The 22,576-nt window shown below is 48.9% G+C and overlaps 1 protein-coding gene across 2 annotated transcripts in view; it reads left to right on the top strand.

The window, feature by feature from the left end:
- The window catches only part of WDR59 (WD repeat domain 59), a 73,376-nt gene that overhangs the window by 39,694 nt on the left and 11,106 nt on the right, over positions 1–22,576 (top strand). For both annotated transcript variants that reach the window (XM_055000714.1, XM_055000715.1), the window contains exons 15-20: positions 373–468; positions 2,668–2,824; positions 4,125–4,194; positions 6,444–6,597; positions 18,507–18,640; positions 22,036–22,117. In XM_055000714.1, the coding sequence (XP_054856689.1) occupies positions 373–468; positions 2,668–2,824; positions 4,125–4,194; positions 6,444–6,597; positions 18,507–18,640; positions 22,036–22,117 (693 nt within the window). The remainder of the gene's footprint in view (positions 1–372; positions 469–2,667; positions 2,825–4,124; positions 4,195–6,443; positions 6,598–18,506; positions 18,641–22,035; positions 22,118–22,576) is intronic.

A 22,576-nucleotide genomic window follows, 5' to 3' on the forward strand; every position in this document is an offset into this window, starting at 1 on the left:
TGTGGCAATCTCTGAGGGCGGGGTGGTGATGGCTCCTGGTTTAGGTGTCTTTACAAGATGCATGAAGGAGCGCTCCATCAGCAGCTATCAGGCGAGATGGCTAAAGGGAAACCTGCATCTCCAGAGGCCGTCAGCCTCTGAAACCCCGTGCTGGAAAGCAGCAACTGGGGAAAGCCTTGGTCTCTGATGCCCTGTTGGTTGGCCTTCCTGGGCAACTGCTTGGCTGCTGTGTGGAACAGAATGCTAAGCTAGATGAACCTCTGGTCTGATCCAGCAGGCCACCTCCTAGAGTGAGTGACTTTTCCAAGCTGGAGCCCCGAGAGTTCGGGGGGGCACGTCCCCCCTCCCAACGCCTCTTTACATCTCTTTCAGATCCTGAAGGACACATCCATGCAGAAGGTGAAGCGGAACCAGTGCTGCCTGGAGCCATGCCTACGCCAGTTGGTTTCCTGCCTAGAGTCTGTTGTGGTAGGGAATGAGCCCTCTCCTGCCTGTGGCAGGGTCTCTCTTGGCCCCCGTTCGTTGCTGCCTTGGTTCCAGCAGTGCCGTATTCCTTCCTGACCGTCAACGTGACATTTTTATGTTTAAAAACTTTCTTGATGGAGAGTGACTTTGATATGCCCGAAGCAGCTCATGGCAATCAGGTCTAACACTGACAACAAATAAGTACAATGACATGCTACAATTAACAGATCGTACGATAAAAATGAGAAACAACCCTAAAGTATCTCTAGTTTGTTACACTGAGTCTTAACAGGGTCAGAAGAATGGCGTTTTGTAGCTTCGCAACTTCCCACTGAAGAACAATGAGGCTTTAAGCAAGGGCATCCTGCCTGAGACCGCCCAGTCAGATTTGCAACAGAACAGATCTTTGCGCTCGGGGAGCGCTCGTTCACACGGTAGCGTTTGTGGGGGAAGTATCCATTTTTAGCTGTGGAACATTTAAACCCGGAGCACAAATAGGCCCTGGGAAAGAGATGCAGAAATCAAAATCCAGACTCCCAAGAGCCTCTGGTTTCTAAAAGATTTGGGCTGGTCAATCTGGACTGCTGTGCAGATCAAGAAGCAGATTTCTTGTCATTGTCTGACTCCTAAAAAGTTTGCTGGCTCCGAAGTTTTACCAAAAAAAAAAGTTTTCCCCGCTGCTGTGTGAAGCAACCCTCAAACCAAAAATGTCCCCTCCACTTTGTAAACCAGAAACTGCGTATATGTCTGCGTGGCTGAACCCTTTCCTGTGGTGTGGACTGGCCAGATACAGCGATATTGTTTGCAGGATTTGGAAATAGCTTTAAAAGATCCTTGACTAATTACCAGGCTTTGAGGCATGCTCTCCTGCCTGTGTTCTCCTACCACTGTGATAAATTTTGATATTGGAAGAGAGCATTCTTTAGAGGATCCACTGTGGAAGATAACAAGTATTAAAGTTCCATTCATGTTATCCCCTGCACTCCCAAGAGCTGTCTTCTCTGTTTAGTTGAGCTGTGTTGCTACATTTTGGGCCTTGATACCAAGTTCCTATATGAGTCATGTGGCAGTATTGCAGGAGCCCAGAGAGAGAGAGAAAGAGAAGTGAACATTACGGTCAGCCAAGTCTGTCTGTCTCTCCATTTCAGTGCTCTAGACCAGGGGGTCTTTAACTTCTCCATACCTTGGACTCCACCCTTAATGCCCAGGCAGCAGTATGGAGCCCACCAAACTACAAGTACATGGCAGGAGGTCTTGTGACATCAGAGTCATGTTAGAGGAGGAGGAAGGGCTGGGAGGATGACCTCATTGGTGGGAAGGGGAGCTGTGTTGCAAAGCACGGGTAGTGTCGGTAGACGGAATTGCAGTTTGTGAAGGACCTACATATACGAGAGCACTACATCATCTGCTTCTTTGCATGATATAAGAAAGATCATCTGATGTAAGAAACATCACTGAGCAGGGACGAGGCTTCCTTTCCTAATAGTACTTAAGTGCCATCAAGTCGCAACTGACTTATGGCAAACCCTCCTAGGAGAGATGAACAGAGGTGATTTGTCATTGCCTTCCTCTGTGTGGCAACCTTGGTCTTCCTTGGTGGTCTCCCACAGAAGTACTAACCATGGCCCACCGTGCTTAGCTTCCAAGCTCTTACAAGCTGAGCTATTCATGCTTTTGCCTTCTTTTTAGCATGGGCAAATCCAGAGTCCCTCTCCCCCCACGAAAACTCTTCCTTGGCTGATTCCGCACACGTTGGATAATGCACTTCCAATCCTCTTTATAGATTATTTGGAACTGATTTTTTCATGTGCGGAACAAAAAATCCACCTCAAACGATTGATAAAGTGCATTGAAAGTGCATTATCCAACGTGTGCAGAATCAGCCCTTGTCTTCTCTCTCTTCCCCTGGTATGGCCCAGCTATCCCTTGCCCCGACCATCCTATATGGGCTTGTGACTCACCTTAGAAGGAAAGACCCCTGTTTTCGACCATTGGGAACATCGGAGCTTCTCTTAAAGCAAAGCAAATCAGTCTCATTTTGAGAGAAATTTGGAAGGGAATACTGTTGACCGCCCCATCCTCGGGTTGACCTGCATAGCATGCTGGCAACGATTGAGATACATTTGGGGCTTTAATCCTGAAGTTTAAATGTCCGGGTACAGTGCTCTGCACATGCAACTCTTACGCGTTTTTATGTTTCAGAACCAAGAAGACAACAACTCCAGCAACCCCTATGCCCTCCCAAACTCAGTAACCCCTCCTTTGCCAACCTTTCCCAGAGTATCCAATGCTTACGGCTCCTATCAGGATTCAAACATCCCATTCCCACGTACTTCAGGAGCCAGGTTCTGTGGAGCAGGTAGGTTGAGTCTTCGTTACATGTGGAGAAGAAAGATTAGCGTGTGTCAAAAATTGCCAGCCAGAGAGGGGCATGTGTGCGCATGATGTTAGCAGCATGGAGCCCCTTATGTCCGGTGTATAAATTACTAGCTTGATACCCATACAATCTAGAACCCACCACAAGGGACAGGCAGAAGGAGGGAAGACAGGTGAAGTCACACGTTTCAGTTGCACATCCTTAGTGCAGAGTGGTATAGTGGTTGGAGTGTTGGCCCAGGATCTGGGGTTGAAGCCCTGCTCTGCAGTGGACACCTGCTTGGTGACCGTGGGGGCCAGTCACTCTTTCTCAGCTGAAACTAACTCACAGGGCTGTTGTTGTGAGGATAAAGTACAGATGGAGAAAATGATATTGCAAGGTAGTTTGCAGTTCCCAACGGGGAAAAAAAGTTGGACAACAAATGAATAAATAAACACCTTGTTTGCACTGGGTACGGGGAATAAAAGATTATATACTTCCACAGGTTTCACAGCCTAAGGGATCAAATACCAGAAGTCAGTTGGGGGTGGGGTGGAGAGAATGGGGGTTTCCAGGGGTTGAAGGGTGGGATTTACCTTTGCTTGCACTTTTCTCCTATGGAAAACGATGCTAATGAAACTTATGCAAGCATGCCTAATTTGCATCTATACATATGTAAAGACAAGTGTCCTGACTCATTCATCAACGCCCAGCCCAAACCCCTGGACCTAGAAACATGAAATTTGGGGAGAACATTCCTTTCATGATGTAAATACCCACTAAAATGGGATTTTAAGAAATTCACTGCTGCCTGTTTGCGCCCCTGCCCACTGCCAGCTCAGCCACTCTTCCCTGATTGGGCCAGCGTTTCAAGGCAATTTGGATATGTGGGTTGATTGGGGCTCACAACATTCCACACCTCACCCCCCCCCAAGACAGCTGGAAAACAGAGGTCATTTGCATATGTGGCCTGATTGGTCCTCACCCCCCACATTCTAAACCGTATGCAGTTGCTATTGGGAGTCATTGAATGTGTCCTTTGATAAAATGCACCTCCCACCAGATTACTCCGCTGGCTTCAAGTGGAGGAGTGGGGAATCAAACCCCGTTCTCCAGATTAGAGTCCCGTCGCTTTTAACCACTATACCAAACTGGCCAGATCCTGTCCCGGCATTCTAACCCGTATGCCACTCCAGCTCTATGGATGGCCCTAATGCAAGGCTAGTCTGATTGTATAGTTGGCCCCAGCCTCTGCTTTAGAGGATGTCCCCTTCAGCTTAGTTAGTCTCTCTCATCTTTGCAGGGTACTTGGTGTACTTCACAAGGCCAATGACAATGCACCGAGCAGTCTCACCTACCGAACCAACCCCCCGGTAAGTGTCCAGAGTTTGTGGCAACCACTCCTAGTGGCAAGAGGGGGTGTAATACAGTTCATCTTGGAGTAATGCCTGTTCTTTGTGGGGGGGGGGAGAGAGAGGTGGGGTTAACTGTGGAACTCACTGCCACAGGAAGTATGGGGTATGATCTGTGCTTGCATCCAGCGGATTGAGATACAGTAGAGTATTAGAGTAGGTTGGACGTACACATGCAGACCGCAGGAGACAGGTTAAATGTTTCCTCTGTTTATAAATCTCAAGTGCACATAAAGCTGCCTTATCCTCAGCAAGCTCCTTAGTCTATCAAGGTCAGCATTGTCTACTCTGGCGGGCAGCAGCTCTCCAGGGTCTCGGCCAGAGGTCTTTCGCATCACTAACTGCGTGATCTTTTTAACTGGAGATGCCAGGGGCTGAACCTGGAACAGGCAAAGAAGATGCTCTGCTGCTGAGCCACCCCCCCCCCCCCCACTCCTGAGAGCAGAAAATCAGCGAGAAGGGGGCTGTGCTAGTATCTTTCTCCCTAGTAAGCTAGCCTTTGTATTTGGCAGGAGGGTTAAAAATCGGCACCCGCTATCTGCAGTCTGAAGTGGTAGCATCTGTTTTGCAGCCCTTTAGGCCAGGCCTCAGGTGGCTTTAAGACAAATTCATGGAGGAGAACTCCATCAGTGGCTGTTAACCACCATGGCCAAATGAAATCCTCCTGTTCAGAGACAGTACACTTCTGAATATTGGTTGTGGAGGGAGGGGGGCCCTTTAACCTCCATGCCTTGGTTGTAGAGTATCTGGCTTGCTGTTAGAGAAGAGTTTCATTACCTCTGTTTGCCGGTTTTGAAGTCCCCCTTCCCTCCTTGTCTGAATAGGCTTTGAACTGAGTGATCTTAGAAGCAGAAAAGGTTTGTTATGAGAAGTTCTCAAATAAGCCAGATGCAGACTCTATTACAGCAGGGTGCGTGCCAACAAACAGGCGGCACCTACATTTATACTATCACACAGGCATGATGCAAGTAAACAACAATTGCTTACAGTACAGAGGATTATTACAAGACTACATAAACACTCCAGGGAATGTCTCATGATGTTTGGAACATGATAAATTGACAGGTCGAGATTGTTTCTTCTCGGGTTATGTAACATACACTTTCCAGAAAGATTCCATGGTTATATGTACATTGCTAAGGAAGAACACACCCAAGGCTGAGAGCAAGACAGGAAGGAAACATATGTAGCCTTCATTTGTTCTCCGTGCAAACTGAATGTACGCAGCAAGGCCTTTGTGTTATTGCAACCCAAATACAGGATGGAATGATAAGCAAACAGATGGAAGGGTTTATTCATACGTTCTTTAGTCAATTTAGACCGCAAAGGCTCACATATACAAAACAATAGAGCATCCCAAAAATTTCCTGCCCCCTGGCTCCTGTCAGAAGGAGTATGCTGGGCTGATTGGGCCAGTCCAGCGGGGCTCATCTGGGAAGCTTCAGCAGAGCATCTTTTTGACCTATAGTTTAGTGGCTGGGAGCGTGGTTTGCATGTGGACGATTCCAGGTTCAGCCCCTGGCACTCCGGTCCCCTTCTGTCATGGGCTCTGAGCCCATGACACCTTCAGAGGCCCTGCTTTGGGCGCCTCCATCATCGGAGGCCAGACAGGTAGAAGTGCAAGAAAGGGCCTTCTCAGTCACGGTGCCAAAACTTTGGAACTCTCTCTCACCTGGGTGGTTTATCTGTCTCCTCTATCTTTGTCTTCTGCCAGCAAGGAAGACTTTTTTTATTTCGTTTGGCATACTCCCAGTAACTGTTACTGACTCTCCCCCTTTAGTGTGGTGTTCAGCTGTGTTTGCGCATGTATGTTTTTTATTGAATTGTTTATTTTATATATACTTTATTTTACATGCTGTTTTAATGTTGAAACGTTTTGATATTTGCCTCCTGGGAGCGCCTATTTAGGCGGAAAGGCAGCACAGAAATATTTTAAATAAATAAATACACCTTCCAGTTGAAAGGTGAAAAGGCGTCATAGAAATATTTTAAATAAATCTTCTGGTCGGAAGGACCTTCCAGGAAGTAGGACTGGGAGAAATCTCTGCCTGTCACCTTTCTGCTGGGCAAGATGGCCCAATGGCTTGACTTAATACGAGATGTTTTCTTAGGTTCGTGTGCTGCTGCAGCTCTCTTTGGTCCCCCCAGAACATGCTGGGTGGGATTTACTTGGAAGGCTCGACTTTCTGAAATGCATCTCTTGTTTTCAGTTCCCTGTCGGCACTCTCTGCCTACCATAATGGCCTCATCACCCCCATGAAGATGCGTACAGAGACTCCCGGCAAACTGATCTTGTACGGAGGAAGCCCCACTCGCAGCGAGAAGGAACAGGTTTCCATCAGCTCCTTCTACTACAAAGAAAGGGTAAGCGCACAGGCAGTGGCCCTTTCTCAATGTCTTGTCGTCGGCCATTTGGTCAAACCCGTCATTGTCGGGCACCACTGAAGGTGGTTTCAGAAACCCCCTTGGCGAAGCTGCGTTGCGAAGAGCCCATATTTCCGGACCCCTCTTTCAAATGCTGCTGCTTCCTCATAAGTTCAGAGAATTGCCTCCGCTGTTTTTTTACTCACTGTGCAAAAGCCTCTTCTTACCTTTCAGCAGTTTTCCCCGTGCTCCCTGAGCTGACTAAAACTCAGTGAAAGAATTCCATACACTGCAACAGAGCCAGCAGTCACCTCTGTAGCAGTCCCTGACAGATGTGTGGATTCGTGTGCATGCTACACTGGGTGTGAATTGGGTGTGGTGGGCTTTTTGCTCTGGACCATGGGATCTGCTTGGGGATTCATTCATTGGGGAGATACCCGCTGGACAGAACCCTCAGGTAGCAAGATGGCTCTAGGCCCTCCTGTGCCTTTCCTCCAAAAAAGCTGGGACTAATGATAAGGTTGTGGTCAGGACTTCCCTTTGCCTTTGTCCATTTGGTATCCCAGAGAACTCCTTGCAGAGCCCGAACAAGGCTCCCCTTGCATCCAAGCAGTACCTGGGGCTTCCCTGTCCTGCTTTGAAAATCTGCAGATCTTACTCGAGGGCAGCCCTTTTATTTATTTATTAAAACATTTATATTGTGGCTTTCCTCGTGGCTAAAGGTGGCTTATAAATTTAGGACCAAGCTGTGACTTCATTCATTCATTCATTCATTTGATTTATAGCCCGCCCTTCCTGCGAGCAGGCTCAGGGCGGGTTACAACAAATTTTAACAAGAACAATCAAGGTAGTTAACAAATATAAGCATAAACATCCTATATAAAGCACAACTCTTAATTAATCAATCATAAATAAACAATCTCGCCCCTTGGCAGAAAACAAAGGAGAGTGTACCTCCTTCCCAGGTGACTCCTTCTGGGATCAGCATTTAGTTCTGCTACGGGTGGGAAATTAATCTACTTAGAAATGTGCTTTGAGCTGGTCACAGAAGGCGTCGTGGCTGTGCTTGAGATCCCACTGGCCTGTAATGGGTCTGGAAGAAGGGTCAGGGTTACAGCTTCTGATACAGTGTAAGGTGTCTTCCTCATTTAGTGTCTGCCATCTTAGACAAGCCAGCTTTGATACAGAGCGTACTGTCGCTAGAGAACTGAGCTTGTTTGTTTCGGAAGCAGCCAGGAATTGTCATGTACATCTGATTCGCCATTGGAAGCGCCAGCTGTTGGGCAACTTTTAAGGTTGCTCCATCAGAACAAATAAGCATGCAAGAGTCCCACTGGTCTTTTCCACTGTCTTTCTGATTCAGTGCTTTAGCATGCAATCAAAACTGGGAGATGTCCTACCTCTATAGTTGGTTTTTAAGATATCCCTTTTCCAGGAAGCTCAAGGGGGCATCCGTGGTCCTCCGTTCTCCATTACACCTTTGTGATAACCATTTGAAGTTGGTTAAACCGAGAGCGTGCGACTGGCTCAAGGTCACCAAGCAAGCGCTTCACGGCAGTGTAGGGGTCTGGACCCAGATTCAGCCTATCCTCCTCTCCTGTGGCCAGGAAACGCGGCAACTCGCCCAGAGGCTGCTGGAAGTGATCCTTCTGGAAGTCAGCGAAATGGTCCTCGGTTCACTTGGGGGCCAAGTGGGCTGCCGGAGCTGCAGTACCAGCAAGGAACACTTGTAAGGCGAAGTCCTGTTACCCAAATGTCTGGGAGGCGCAGTGCACTTCTGAACACGGGAAGGGGAAGGGCCGGGGCAAAGGGTCTGGGTTTGATTTATTTATTTTCTTACACTTCTGGACCGCCCTCCCCGTCAGACAGACTCAGGGCGGCGTAAGAACATACGATTTTTACATAAAGATTAAAAACATTATAAAAACATTAAAACATTATTCCATATACAATTAAAATTGGCGGATATGAATATTAAAATACAGCATTTTAGATGCAGGGCTCGGCTCTTGCATCATGCCCGGCGTCACACTTATGAGCTCCTGCATGGGGGGTGGGCGGTCTTCAGTGGTACGGCCGGCGAGAGGACAGCCTAGCCCCCACCAAATGCCTGGCGGAACAGCTCCGTCTTGCAGGCCTGGCGGAAAGGTCACAAATCCTGCCGGGCCCTAGTTTCCTCAGAAAGAGAGTTCCACCAGGTCGGAGCCAGGACCGAAAAGGCCCGGGCTCTGGTAGAGGCCAGGCGGACCTCCCTGGGGCCAGGGACCATCAGCAAGTGCTTATTGGCTGATAGAAGCGGCCTCCGGGGAACATACGGGGAGAGGCGGTCCCCTTTTTCCCATATGGGGAGAGGCAGTCCCCATTTTCTGCCTCTCTATGTGTTGTGCCAAAGCCACAGGAGGCAAATGCAAAGCTGAATTCTGTTCCAGCTGCCCTGACAAATGGCAGACCCTGGAGTCTAGAAAGGTTCCTATTCATTTATTTACCTATTTATATTCTGCTTCTCTCGCATATGGGGACCCAGAGCATCGTACATCATGGTTCTCTCCTCCATTTTATGGACAGCCATGTGAGTCAGGGTAAGATGAGAGAGGGACTGGCCCATGGACACTCATCCAAGTGTCCATGGCAGAGTGGGAGATTTGAACCAGGGTCCCCCATGTCATAGTCCAACATTCTTACCATTGTGCCATGCAGGTTCTCTTCAGTGAGTCTTCTTGTTAACAGAGGTATTTCCTGAATTATGCAGAACAAGGTGGTAAAATTCAGGTCTTCAGACCACAGACTGGAGTATGGTTGTTGTGGGTTTTCCGGGCTGTATTGCCGTTGTAGTTCCTGACGTTTCGCCAGCAGCTGTGGCTGGCATTTTCAGAGGTGTAGCACCAAAAGATAGAGATCTCTCAGTGTCTCTCAGAGATCTCTGAGAGACACTGAGAGATCTCTGTCTTTTGGTGCTACACCTCTGAAGATGCCAGCCACAGCTGCTGGCGAAACGTTAGGAACTACAATGCCAAGACCACGGCAATACAGCCCGGAAAACCCACAACAACCATCGTTCTCCGGCCATGAAAGCCTTCGACAATACACAGACTGGAGCTTTACATTTTTCAATAGGTGAAGTAAAAAGCTTTCTGTACGCAATGAAGTAAACGCTAAACTTCTTTCCCTAACGTGCTAGTTTTATGTAGGGGAGGGAACTGTGAACAGACCTTTGAAATATTACACACCTATTAAGAATTCAGAATTCCACCTTCTCAGCATACATAATGTTTGGATTGGCTCTGTATAGCCAGGGACAGAGGAGAAGAAAGGGGGGGATCAAAGTAGAACTACAAGGAAGTGAGATTTACTGGTCTGTTCGTTTCCCCTGTCCCAGGCCACTTATTCTCCCTGTTCTCTCCCTCCACCCTCATCATAATAGAACTCTTAGGGGAAATTAGCCATCATGGAACGTGATGAGCAGAGAGAAAGAACAGGTAGAGGAAAATGGCCTGGCAGCTCTTCCCTGTGTGATCTCCAAGTTTCTCTGCCTATTGGCAGGGAGCAATTAAAATCCTTGGCAGCAGCCTTTTCCCGAGGTACACACCAGCTCTGCGAGCTGCGAGTTTTGTAAAAACATGTAAAAGGAAGTAACAGGAGCCTTTTGAAAGCACATCTGCTAGAAGGCTGCTGCGCCTATTCCACAGCAGCAGACCCACAGGTGCCACTGAGTCCATGGAAGCCACAGCCCATCCTGTCACAGCAGCCGTGTGTAACTCATATGCATGTTAAATATGTGCATTTGGTGCATTCAGATCCACAGCAAATGTGCTGCAGGTGCAGCTTGAAAACATCACACGTGAAACGGCCCCGAAGTGACATGGGGCTAGAAGCAGGCTTGGTGGGTTTCATCTTGTGAATGGCTGTCGGGAAGGGAGGAGTTTGCAGTAGAGCAAAGTACTGGAGCTGCTTTTCCAGTCATGATCTGTGAGTGGAGCACACTCTCCCCTGGGGGGGGGGGTCTGCTCTAAGCGCCAAATTTCCTTAACCTTCAGGGGTTCTGATTTTATTGTCATGGCCAGTGGCATTGGTTTGTGCTCTGGGGTTGGAAAGAAGGGTGGTGGGTGACTCGGGTCCTCTCCAAGGGCTACTGTCGACATACTTCCAGTTTTTAAGTAAGCCAGTCATGTTCTGGTGGCCACTACTTTTTCTTCAGGAGGTTTGTTGCATCTCATGTTAGAGGGATACAGATTCAGTTACTAGTTGCAAGAGGTTAATAAGACTGGAGAAGCCCAGGAGAGCAACTGATGCACAGTAGCTTCCATGCCTCAAGGATAGAAAAGAGTTCAGTAGCGCATTTAAGACTAACCAACTTTATTGTAGCATAAACTTTCGAGAACACAGTTCTCTTCATCAGATGCATGGAGGATATGAAGGAACTGGCCAGAGATACATAGGTGGGGAGGGGAGGGGGGAGTAGATGCAAATCAGTTGCAAAAGTCATGAAAGAGGCGGAGCGCGCAATCCAGGCCGGGTGTGACCCCTCCCCTCCATAGCTGAATCTGAATAGAATGCCCTGAAAGGCAGGTACTTCTGATAATGGGATAACCATCCAGAGTCTCTATTCAGTCCAAGTCTGATTGAGTCAAATTTACATGTGAATTCCAATTCAGCAGCTTCGCGTTGGATTCTGCTTTTGAAATCTCTGACCAGTTTCTTCATACCTTCCATGCATCTGACGAAGAGAGCTGTGGTTCTCGAAAGCTTACGCTACAATAAAGTTAGTTAGTCTTAAAGATGCTACTGGACTCTTCACTATTTTGCGACTGCAGACTAACACGGCTGACTCCTCTGGATCTATACCTCAAGGATGAGAGCGATAAGGCCTCTTGTTTGAGATCTGGGAGTGTCACTGGAAGGTCTCTTTCTTGGTGAGCAGATTCAAACCCCAGCCAGAAGAGGTGCATTTCTGTGGTGTGAAATCTCTCCGTCCCTCTGCTTGGTCATTTTTTAGCTGTGCTCTTTTCTTCCTCTTCTTATTTTTCTCAACGGTTCTCCTTCTCTCTCCTCCTCTTCCTCCTCCTCCTGGGCATAACATTCTAATGCGCAGATGTCTCCTTGCTCTGCCAGACGGCGTTGGTCCATACAGGCGATTAACGACTTCCCGGTACCGTGTGCTGTGTCAATGCTGCCCTTGACTTAACTCTGTCCGCTGCCCTTGGGCCCAAGAATAACCTGCCACTTTCCTGGCTTTGTGTAACCTGGACCAAAATTGGGGAAGAGCTTTAGTTGGGGGAGAGGGAACAAGGTAGGGGGCATCTTGTGTGGCTGAGATGGGACTTTGGATTAAGTAGAATGGCTGGGAATCCCTCCTTATTCATGAGGAAGGCAGGATCATAGGATTTTGAGAAGGGTTACATAATGAGATTTCTCCCCCTCCCCAAATCCACAAAGAATAGAGAGAGTCCGTGGCGCAGTGTTTGAGTATCTCCTTTGGATGCAGAAGGCCCAACGTTCAATCCCCATCATCTTGACGTGAAGGACTTCCACCCCAGACCCTGGATAGTCACCATTGGTTAGGTAGAACACTTACACTGACCTTGATAGACCAAGGGTTTGACCCAGTATGAGGCAGCTTCATCTGTTCAAGCTAGAGTTGCATGCAGCTTTCTGACAGTTTCCCTGTCCTAAGGCCCTTATGACTTCAAAAGTAGACTTGAGGAAGTGTGTGGGAAATGCCTGGCAAATTCCCAAAGCCTAGAGGTATGCCTAAATATGATTTTCTCATGAATTAAGGGGATAACTTCCATGCCTTACACCAGTGGTCCCCAAGGCGGTGCCCGTGGGCACCATGGCTCCTGCTGATGTGTTTTCTGGTGCCCAACTGCTTCTTCTAGAGCATCTCTTCCGTAAAGCTATGAGTCAGTCATGACTTTTCTCCTCTTCATTGGACTAGGAGCCCCTGAGGCGTTCCTTCTCTGATTGCAGGAAGCACCAGTCAGCTGCCTCTGCCATGGAATCTCCCGATACTTTGTGGTTGGACCCCCCTCGTGGCAGCCATTTTGTTGTCGTGCCCAATATCTGCTTTCAAAATGATGAGCCTTAGGTCAAGCCACGGTCGCCCGGAGCTCTGGGACAGCAGGAGGTCTAGCAGTCCTTTCTTTTCTTTCTTGAGGCTGCGGACGTCCCAACTGTCTGGAGAAACACCTAGTAAAGCAGAGGTGGAGGCAGACCCACCCTGTATTTTTCTCATTCCACCACTCTTCCCCTTTCTTTGTATGTGGCTAAGACGGGGGAAGTCACCAACTGCAGCAGCACTCAGGCAATTGGGTCTGGAGGGGGATCCGCTTGCTCCTTTCTGGGCAAAGGGCACCCATCACCACAGGCCTCCTGTGTCTGCCTTCCTTCCTTCTGCCTTTTTTGTTGGAAGGGGGAAAGACCCCGGCAGCAAGCCCCAGAAGCGCTGTCGCTTTCCTCCCCTGTGGAGAAGAGCCACAGGCCGCCGGAAGCCTTTAATCTGTTTGCCCCGCTCCCAATCTGGTACTCCCTGCATTGGGTGACGGGATAAGGGGCAGGAGTTGGGAACTTGCTAGAAAAATTTTCTTTCCACCCAGAGCTGGTCCAAGTGAGCTACCTCCACCCCACCAGCCCTGGAGCTCAGGCTGATGGCGGCAGTGCTTGCCTTTCTACGGGAAGAGAGCCACTTGCAAAGGCGGCACGGCTCCCCTGTTGCCTCGACCTACTGCTTTGAGCATGCATGGATGATACGCACAAGCTATGAGGCTGGCACGGCCGAGTTGACCGTGGTGTGTCCCCTTCCCATATATGTTTTCTTCTCTGCTGTTTGGCAGTCCTTTGTAGTACACATTTACCCATTCCAAAACCCATTTGGAGCTTGTTACAATAGTGAGGGATGTTTAGAGATGTTCGGATCAGGTTTTGAAAATGAAATTCGTTGCTTCAGTCAGTTGGCAAGATGCGCGTGCACGCACATACACACACACACACCCATTCCTGATAGGGTCTGTGCCTCTGTTACAGTGGGGCCAGGGACCATCGTTCTGTATCTTGCTTTGTGTTCCTGAACCTGGGTCCCTTGATGCCAGTTGGGGGTGGAGGCAGGTTCAATTCAGCCCATGGAGGTGGCTAGAGCCTAAGAAACCAATACTGAGTGGACTTCTTAGTCTTAGTTTCAGGTGGGTAGCCAAGTAGGTTGCAGGAGAACAACCAGATTCAAGTCCAGTAGCACCTTAAAGACCAAGAAGATTTCCAGGGTGTAAGTTTTGAGAGTCAAAGCTCCCTTCAGATACAAGTAGGAATGGAGGTCCCCAAGTCTTTATATCCCAGCCAGAAGGTGAGAGGGGTGTTCCAAGGAAAGGTGTCAGGATATAAAAGTACAATAGTATGATGCAGCTTAATAAGAGCAGGAATTAGCATCCGTAGTGAGATAAGAATCCTATGTCTCTGTTCATTGCGGAGGGTGGCGGGGCAGGGTGTCCATTGTTCCGAATCTGCGAATGAACTCAACTTCAGCAACCTCAGTTTCAGCAGTCTCGGATTGCGACGCTCCTCCTGCCCTCTGGCTGGGACACCCCGGAAAACTTGTCGGTCTTTAAGGTGCTACTGGGCTCCAATCTTGCTCTTCTCATTCTTAGTTAGTGAAAAGTCCAGACTGCAGTTGAATCTGTTCAGTCCATGTGCCTGGACTGTTTGTGATCATGGCATGTTCTCTCTGGGCAAAGCACTTCCTCCTTGCCTGCTGAGCTGTTCACAGTGTGACCTTTTGAAGCACCCTTGCCACTTGGCGAGCTGGCAGGGGATTTGGCCCTTGTGGGAAGTTGGCTTTCATAAAATGGCACGTTTGCCTCATCCATGCCAACCTTTAAAAAAAAAAGAAGAAGAACAGAGGAACTACTTGCTAGATTGTTTCCTTGGATGAGGCGGGCAGGAGAGAAGGAATTAAACCTGGTGGGGTGCTGCGCACACTATGAAATCCCAGGTTCACTAACAATTCCCAGCACCTCCACTCAAAGGATGAGGCCCCTTTGTCAAGCCAGCAGAACAAATGAGGTGATAGAGTGTACCTTTTCAGACAGGGGCTCACATTTTTAATGCTTCCTTGCACGAACTCACGTACCAAGAAGTGGACTGGGTGGCATAGTTCCTACGCCAAGGGGTGTTAAGAGATGATGCCCTCCATTCAGAAGTGGTGTGGTCTTTGTTACCACTTGCTGCCCATGTAGACCAAGCAGAAGTTGATAGATCACGAGGGAGGGGCTGAACTGTGCACACCTGGTGCATACCTGGGGGGGCGGGGTTTGAGCTGTGCTCTCTATGGATGTATCCTGTCAGCCCTAATTCGAGGGGGTTTGACCGCAGCAGTTGCTACGAAGCAGTCAGTGGCTTATTCTTGGGCTGACTCGGTGTTGTGATCCGTCAGTCGCCATGGCCGTCCAGTGTGGTGATGGTGGTGCAGATGTAGGCTGTGTGGTCGTTCGGTGCCATTTCCGCTCCCACCTCATTGTCCCTCGAGTCGTTGAGTCCTCCTTCCTGACGCCTAGAAGGCAAAGATGGGACCCTTTGTTTCTGCTTGCTCTTTCCCTGCTTCTCTTGTCAAGCCATCAGCTGCACATCCAGACTTTCATTTGCTTTGCTTTCCTAGCATACACGGAAGTCTTTCTTGCCCTCTTGCGTGCCTGTGCTATGATTTGCAGGTCAGTATCGGCTGGGGAAAGTAGCCCGCCTCTGTATTCACAGAACAAACCTGCCACAATGTGTAGCTTTCCAGGCAGTGCAGAAATCAGGACACCATGAAGTCCCTAGCCCCCGCCTCCTATCACCACCTGATAACTACATCTGCTCAGGACCCATCAGGAAATTGGCAGATTACAGCATTATGGGCCGGATCTCCAAGGAACAGCAGTACAGCCCCGTCTACCTGCCTTGGTCCTCCTTTTTGTCGATAAGGGAAGAGCTGCGTCTCAGCTCCAGGCCTCAAACAGGAGCAAGTTCTCAACTAGAAGCTCCGAAGGTAGAGGAAGGCAACTTGACATTGGCCTTAACGCCTGTGGAATTAACTGGGCGATAGCTGGGGCTTCTCCTCTTACAAATCTACACTTTAACCAGCCTACCAACTTTTTCTTGGTGGAAAGGCTGAATCCAGCAGAGCCGCAAGGGGGGAAAAAAGGAGAGCTTCAGTTTGTGTTCACGTGTGTGCTGTTCTTACCTGGGAGAACCATTTCTCAGATTCCCAGCCCTCGTGGCTTGCTGTCTGTCTGCTTGCTCCAGTTGCTGCAGCCAGGATGAACTTGTTCATCAAAGTAAAGATAAACAAGCCTGTCCCCACTGTTCTCCTGTAGAATGGACACCCAGAGTCTTCACCTAAGGCTGTCTTGCTATTTGACACGGCAGAACACTGGCACATCCGTGTATTTACTCCTGCAGGTATAAACAGGCAACCAAGGCCATGTCATGCTCATGTGAGGTATTGAGTCAGGCTGTGCATTCCATACAGGTGTAGAAAAATCCCCAGAACTTGGAACCAGGCATACAGTTCTGCCTTGCCACGCCAATCGGCTGCCAAGCGTCCTTGGATATCTGGCGGAGTTTTGTGAGCTGTAGTTGACTGTTGAAATCTGTGTGGGTGACCTGCATGAGGCTGAAGAGTGGCACGAGCATGCTGGCTCCAGCTCTACCCAATCGCTGAGTCTTCTGCATGGTGGGAACATGCAGAGGACGTGCCCGCATCTATGGCCGCTCCCCACGATCAGCAACGGTTGGAAAAGCAGCATCACTCGTTTTGGGGAGGGGCTGTGTGCACAGGCACTTTGTGCAATTCACATCATACAGCCAGCTCTCTCATGCCCAGTACTTCCCTACATGGTGAGTCAGTGCGCCAGTGGGTTGTCTACACAGGGCTTCAGTAGGGTTGTCTACACAGGGCTCCTCCCACACATACTTTTCAGTCTTCTTCTCTATGCCTTCATTGCCACTCTCAAAGCAGCTTTGGGTGTTAACGATCCAGGCAGGCACAGAGACTTCTGTGGAGTGGATTTGTGCTTCCTGTGCTTGCACAGGCACATGTCAACAACTGTGGCTTGCATGTCACTCAAATGGAGTGATGCATGAGCTCTCAGACACACGTCTTTCTCTGTGCTGGAGAGATACTCGGTGTCCCTACCAAGATGTTAATGCTTTGCATAATACCGAAAGTGCGGCATGCTTGGACCATGTTCTGTTGGAGGCACAGATGGTTACCCTTACCTTCTCCCTGCAAGTGCAGCAGGCTGGTTGAGACCCTCAAAGACTGATGTTTCCATTAGGAACTCAGGGGAATTGTGGGAGTTTTGATGGTGATGATTCTGCTGAGACACCTTTGTGAGGTCCTAGAACACTAGCCTCCCCGGGCCAAACAGGTCAGGTAGCTTCCTGGTGTCCTCTTCCTCCCTTGGACAGGACCCTGTCCCTGGGGTTCACTGCCCAGCTAAGTGAATACAGATTGTTGGGATTGTATTTTAAAGTGATGGCAGAAAACTATGGGCAAATCTGACAGCATGATATAGAGTGCCCTTGAAGACCTAGAGGATGGCAGTGACAGTGGCGAAGAAGCTGCACTTCTCCGCTTAGTGTTACATTACCTAAATTGCATCCATAACCATTCAATATCAGAAGACTCTTGCAGTCTGAGTCCCAGAATGGTAGTAATTGGTCCATTCGCCAGTGATGGTTTCACATGGTGTTTTGCTTATCACCTCTCAGATGCACTCCAATTTGGTAATGGATCACACAGAAGGGGTGTCCGAACCACCCTTGGGACCTTTATCGGTAGTTTTGGCTTGGCGTTGCTAAGCAACGTTGGCAGAGATCCTGGGTTGCACGAAGTCTACTCATGTCGCTTGGATCCTTGCCCTTCCCTGGTGGTTAAAATGGAGTACAGATGAGGTGAAAGAGCTGTTGACGAAAACCATGAATGCCCCCCATCAGAGCGGGATGTCTCTAAGCCTCAGAAAGGGGCAGTAATGTGTCCTTTGTTGAAAAGTCTTATCTCGATCAAAAGGTTATGGCTGATTTGAGCTCAGTTTCTAATTTACTTTTTTTTTTTAAGAGAAAGTGATTGAGCAGAGTGTGGCAAAAGGTTTTCTGGGTGGACCTATCAGCCCTTCCATAAAATAGATGATTCGCATCTGGGGCAGAGAGTGGCTCACCCAGATAAGTCAAGGCAGTAGAGTTGGGCATGAACTGCAAGACAACTAAAGTTCCTCACGAACTGGGCTAGTTCGTGCTTCTCAAACTAGCGGTTCATGGAAGCCCTTTGATCAGCCCTTTGATCAGCCCTTTGGCCCTTCTCAGCCTGGCTTCATTCCTGGTTCTGGGGCAGAGACAGCCTTGGGTGATCCAGCGGACCATCCCCTGTTTTGCAGATGGGTTAAGGGGACGCTTCCCTTTCAGTCTTCCTGGATCTCTCAAACGCTGTTGATACGGTTGACCACTCACTGTCCTTTTGGAGCCTTAAATAAGAATTAGTGAGATGGTGCTAAAGTGATTCAAGTTTGTTCCCCTGCTTGCTCTCCACTTAGTAAGTGCAGAACATTCCCGCCGTCAGGCCTGCAGCCGAGGCAGGGGCTAGAGGAGGGCTTTCCCCCAGCCCACCTGCAGGGGATTCTCTCATTGCTTCGGCAGCCTCGTCTGTTCTCCTCCAGGCATTGCCCACTGAACCCTCCAGGCTGTTCCTTCTCTGTCCTTACTGCTTCTTGCTTGCCTTTTATGGAGTCTCCCCAGTGTATTACCTGCTCGTTTGTTTACTAGAGCAGAGCTTCCAGGGCTGTAGACAGAGCGTAGTTCTCTAGAAGCATTCCCTGCCCTCCAAGAAAATACTGCATCGGCCCTTTCTCTCGTCACCTTCTCTTAACGCGCGGCTCTGTCTCCCTCAGAAATCCAGGAGATGGAAGAGCAAGCGAGAGGGCACCGACACCAGCAACCGGCCCATCAAAGCTGCTGGGAAGGTGATTATTCAGGACATCTCTTGCCTGCTTCCTGTCCACAAGTCACTCGGGGAGATGTATATGTAAGTACACAAGCCCCTGTACACGTAACCTTCCCCGGGAGGTCCGGATGACTGCTGTAGTTGCTGAAAGGGAAATTCCGCAGTCTTATTTTGGGAGTTGAGGATGCAGCCCTTGCTCTTGGATATTTGTCCAGTGGTTTCTGTCGGCAGCCCTTCGTGGTGTGCGTGGTTCATCCCAACAGAGCAGGAAGGTGACCCCGAGCCCTCTCACCAGAATGCAGGCATGTGATAAAGAGCCTTCCATGCTGAAAACTCCAGATAGGGAGTTTTCGGCAAAATAGAATAGAGGATCAATGACTACCCAAGGCTGTCTTTTAAAGGTGTTTAAAGACCTTTAAAGTGCCAAGCCTACAAGATAAACTCAGAGGATCAGCTAAGGGATTTTGTGGACAAAAATCAAGAATTCGGGCAAGATACCATGCAAAATGAAGAAGACTCGAAGCCTGAAGGGAGGGGGGAGGCAGTGAGCGCAGTGGCTGTAGCTGCTCAGAGAGAACTGCGTCCGAGGCCCGGGGGTGGGGGGGGAGAAAATTTAATATGGGTTGTATTTTGTATTTTGCAAGGTCAACCACTCCATCATTACTTTATGAAGGCTTAAATTTTTAACCATGGCAGTATGAAGGGAAAACATTGTAGTGTAGTGTTTATTGTTTGTATGTAACCCCCCCTTTTTTCCAGCCCTCCTTCCACCTTTTCTTTCTTCTTTCCCTTTTCCCCTTTCCTAGTACTTTTGTAGTTTTTTTTGTAGATTTCTGTTTTAGATATTAAAAATAAAAAAAAATTTCAAAACAAACAAACAAAAAAGACCTTTAAAGTGCCACTGGACTCCTGCTTTATATGACTAACACGGCTCCCCGTGTGGAACTGTCATGCCAGAAGGGCACTAAGTTTAGCTGTCTGGAGTGGAGATCCATTAAGCACCATTTTCATGGCTTTACATTCCAGTGCAATGGATGAAGAGAGCGATAGCTTGCTGGTCTTCACAGTGTCTCTCTAGTCCTCGTTTTACTGTGTCGGTTTTGCTCTGGGGGCTGTGTGTTGGGGGGTGTTGCCTTCCTCTTTACTAACCGGAAGGGAACAGGCAGCTTTGTGCACTCCTTCTGGCCGCCTTCTCTGTCCTTCTGGTAAAGGAAGAGCCAGCCAGGCACCAAATTCTCCCCCTGGGTGCCCTGCCATTGCATTTCCAAGGTAGGAAGTATGGCAAGGCTCTCCGATGTCTGTCCACTATACCTCCTGCTTTGCCCCTTCCATATTCTGTTACTTTCAAGTGATGGCTGGAGGACGTCTGCCCCCCTGGCTTCTTAGCCTGAACCTGAAGGACAGAGCGAATCATGTGGGCCCACTATTGCACGGTGGTGTAGCCATCAGAGCATCTCAGTTTCCAATCCACAGTTTCTTGCTGCACCTTCGGGTAAAGGGGCAGCCACAAAGTGCCTGGTAGGATACTCAGCAGGTGACTCCTAGCCCAGAGGGAGAACTCAATGAACGAGCAGCTCTAACCACTCCCCTAAGGAAAAGCACTATGCCTTCTGGGGCCCACTTCCTCTTTGCTTACGGAAGGAGCACAGTGGAGGAGAAGAGGGAGAGAAGTGGGTCTAGGACAGGCGAGCAGAACCCAGGTGAGTGTAACAGTAAGCTAGGTGATCGTCCCATGCCGTTTTTGCGTGCATCTGGTCCTTTCTTGCATTTCTGTGCACATGGTAGAAATGCATAAGAATTTGCATTCTAGACACAAAAATGAAAACCTATTCAGTCCTCAAGGCCGTACTGAACATTTAGGTTGATAACAGATAAGTAGTTCTGCGATCTGCAATTTTAATATGTCGAGTCTGAAAATGAGGCTGAATTTAGCTCTAGGGGCATATGAAATGGCCCATATATTGGGGAATGTTTTTTCCCCTCCCTTGAAGGTTTTTAAAGTTTCTCTGTGTACTGTCAGTTAGGTGTATTTTGCTTATTGTGTCTTTTTACTTATCAGTGTGTCATAAAAACATCTGATCCAGGTGTCTTTTAAAAAGAGGACGGGAGATGCTATTTGCTGTACACTCTAAATGTACTTATAACCAAGGGGAATCATTTTAAGATAGCCGAGCCCTGGAACTCAAAACCAATTTCAGCCACTGTAAAGCTAAGTCTTCATTTAACTTAAGCCCTGCAGTGCATGGTGCCCTTGTTGTTTACCCTCTCAGGGACGTTGGAGAAATCCGTTTTCCCTGTCTCAGAGAAGCAGGAGCATCGCTTCCTTAGAAACTGTCTTCAAAATGTGCAAGACTGGGGAAAGGGGGGCGGGGGCTGCGCCTCTTTGCAAATTGTTGGTGTCCCTGGAAGTGGCTTCTCGGATCCAAGAAAAGCATGCCAAGCCAGGTAGACCCAGTGGGAGGCGAGCAAAGAGCAGCATGTCAAAATGGCTTCGGCCATTTGCTGGAATGGATTGCAGAATGTGGACGAGCGGTTGTCCTCAGCTGAAGCCATGGAAGTCCAGAATATATGACTGGCAAGTGTGTGCCTGTGCAGGCAGAATGTGCAGCCATCCATGTCAGTCAGTACTGAGCACACATTCTGATGCTGGCAAAACCACAGGCTTTCGCCCTCAGATGGCGCACGCCCCAAATCACCCTTTAGGACTGTAGGTTGTGTGATACGGCTGCAGATCCGCTTGTGTATTTCTTCGTGGGAGGGAGTCAGTGAAACAAAGCCTTGGAAACTCCATCCTTTCTCCCTCTTGAGTTGAAGGGGACGTGGTGCCAGATGCGCTAGAGGGTTCTGCACACATAAGCAAGCCAGATAGCCACGCCTGATGGTTCGGAACATGCAAAGCTGTCTTACTGTAAAGATCAGCATTGTGTCTCAGGTGGAGGAATTTCTCATCACCTCCCACCTGATCCTTTTAACTGGAAATGCCAGGGAATAAATCTAGGAACCCCCTGCATGCAAACCAGGCATTCTGCCAAAATTGCAACCACCTCCCTTCAATATTTAGCAAACAACCAAAATGACTCACGGAGGAGAGGAATCTCGGGTCAGAACGGTACATTGCACGTGACACATGGGACTTGGCCAGACGGGATCCCTGGGCTGAGTTCTCTGCTTCCCTTTCCTGTGGTATTGTGTTCCCCGTGTCATAACGTGTGTTTCCCTGCCTCTACGTATCGCTACCGACTGTCTCTCGGCAGTGTCGAGGCCTTTACACAGGGAAAGTGATATTTCACACTACAACAAGAAAAGGAAGAACTCAATGCAGGGGAGCCATTTTCAGCAGCAGGCATAGGTCTCCCCTAGCCTGTAGCTTAACCCACAAACCATGAGGAGATAGATGGGCAGTGAAGAGTTTTTTTTTTGAGGTGAGAAAGACCCAACCCGCCTTTTCTAGAGCCGCTGCTTTTCTTTCCTTTCAGACTGAATGTGGCTGACATTCAGGAGACGTGCCAGAAGAATGCTGCCTCAGCTGTGACTGTGGGACGCAGAGACCTCTTGCAGGTACGGTTCTGGGAGGGACTGGGTGGGTCGGTGATGGGTCTCGCCACTGCTGCTGCCGTTTGTGGATTGCGTTTGAAGCGGTGAAGCCTCTGTCACTGATTGGCTGAGTTGATGGGCTTGCTCAGAATGTTCAGTTGCTCAGGGAACTTAGCAATTCGTAGTCAGCTTTTGTGAAGGAAGGGAAGATTGTCAGTTAGGATGGGCATCAAACCTTGTGTAGCTAAAAGATGAGAAGAGGAATGTGAAGGGGCAAGGAAGCTGCAGCATTGGCAACGGGCTGAGTTACTGTTCCTCTGTACAGTACATTTAGCAGTCCATTTTTGTTCCATACTTCCTTTAAGGAGCGCACGGTGACAGACAAGGTCCTGTATTTTATCTTCCCATATGAGGTAGGTTGGGCCAGTCATGCATTCTCAGCCGAAGGTCACCCAGCAAGCTTCCCAGTAGGGTGGAGATTCG

Source organism: Eublepharis macularius, chromosome 16 (genome assembly GCF_028583425.1).
Source record: "Eublepharis macularius isolate TG4126 chromosome 16, MPM_Emac_v1.0, whole genome shotgun sequence".
In the NCBI taxonomy this organism is placed as follows: Eukaryota; Metazoa; Chordata; class Lepidosauria; order Squamata; family Eublepharidae; genus Eublepharis; species Eublepharis macularius.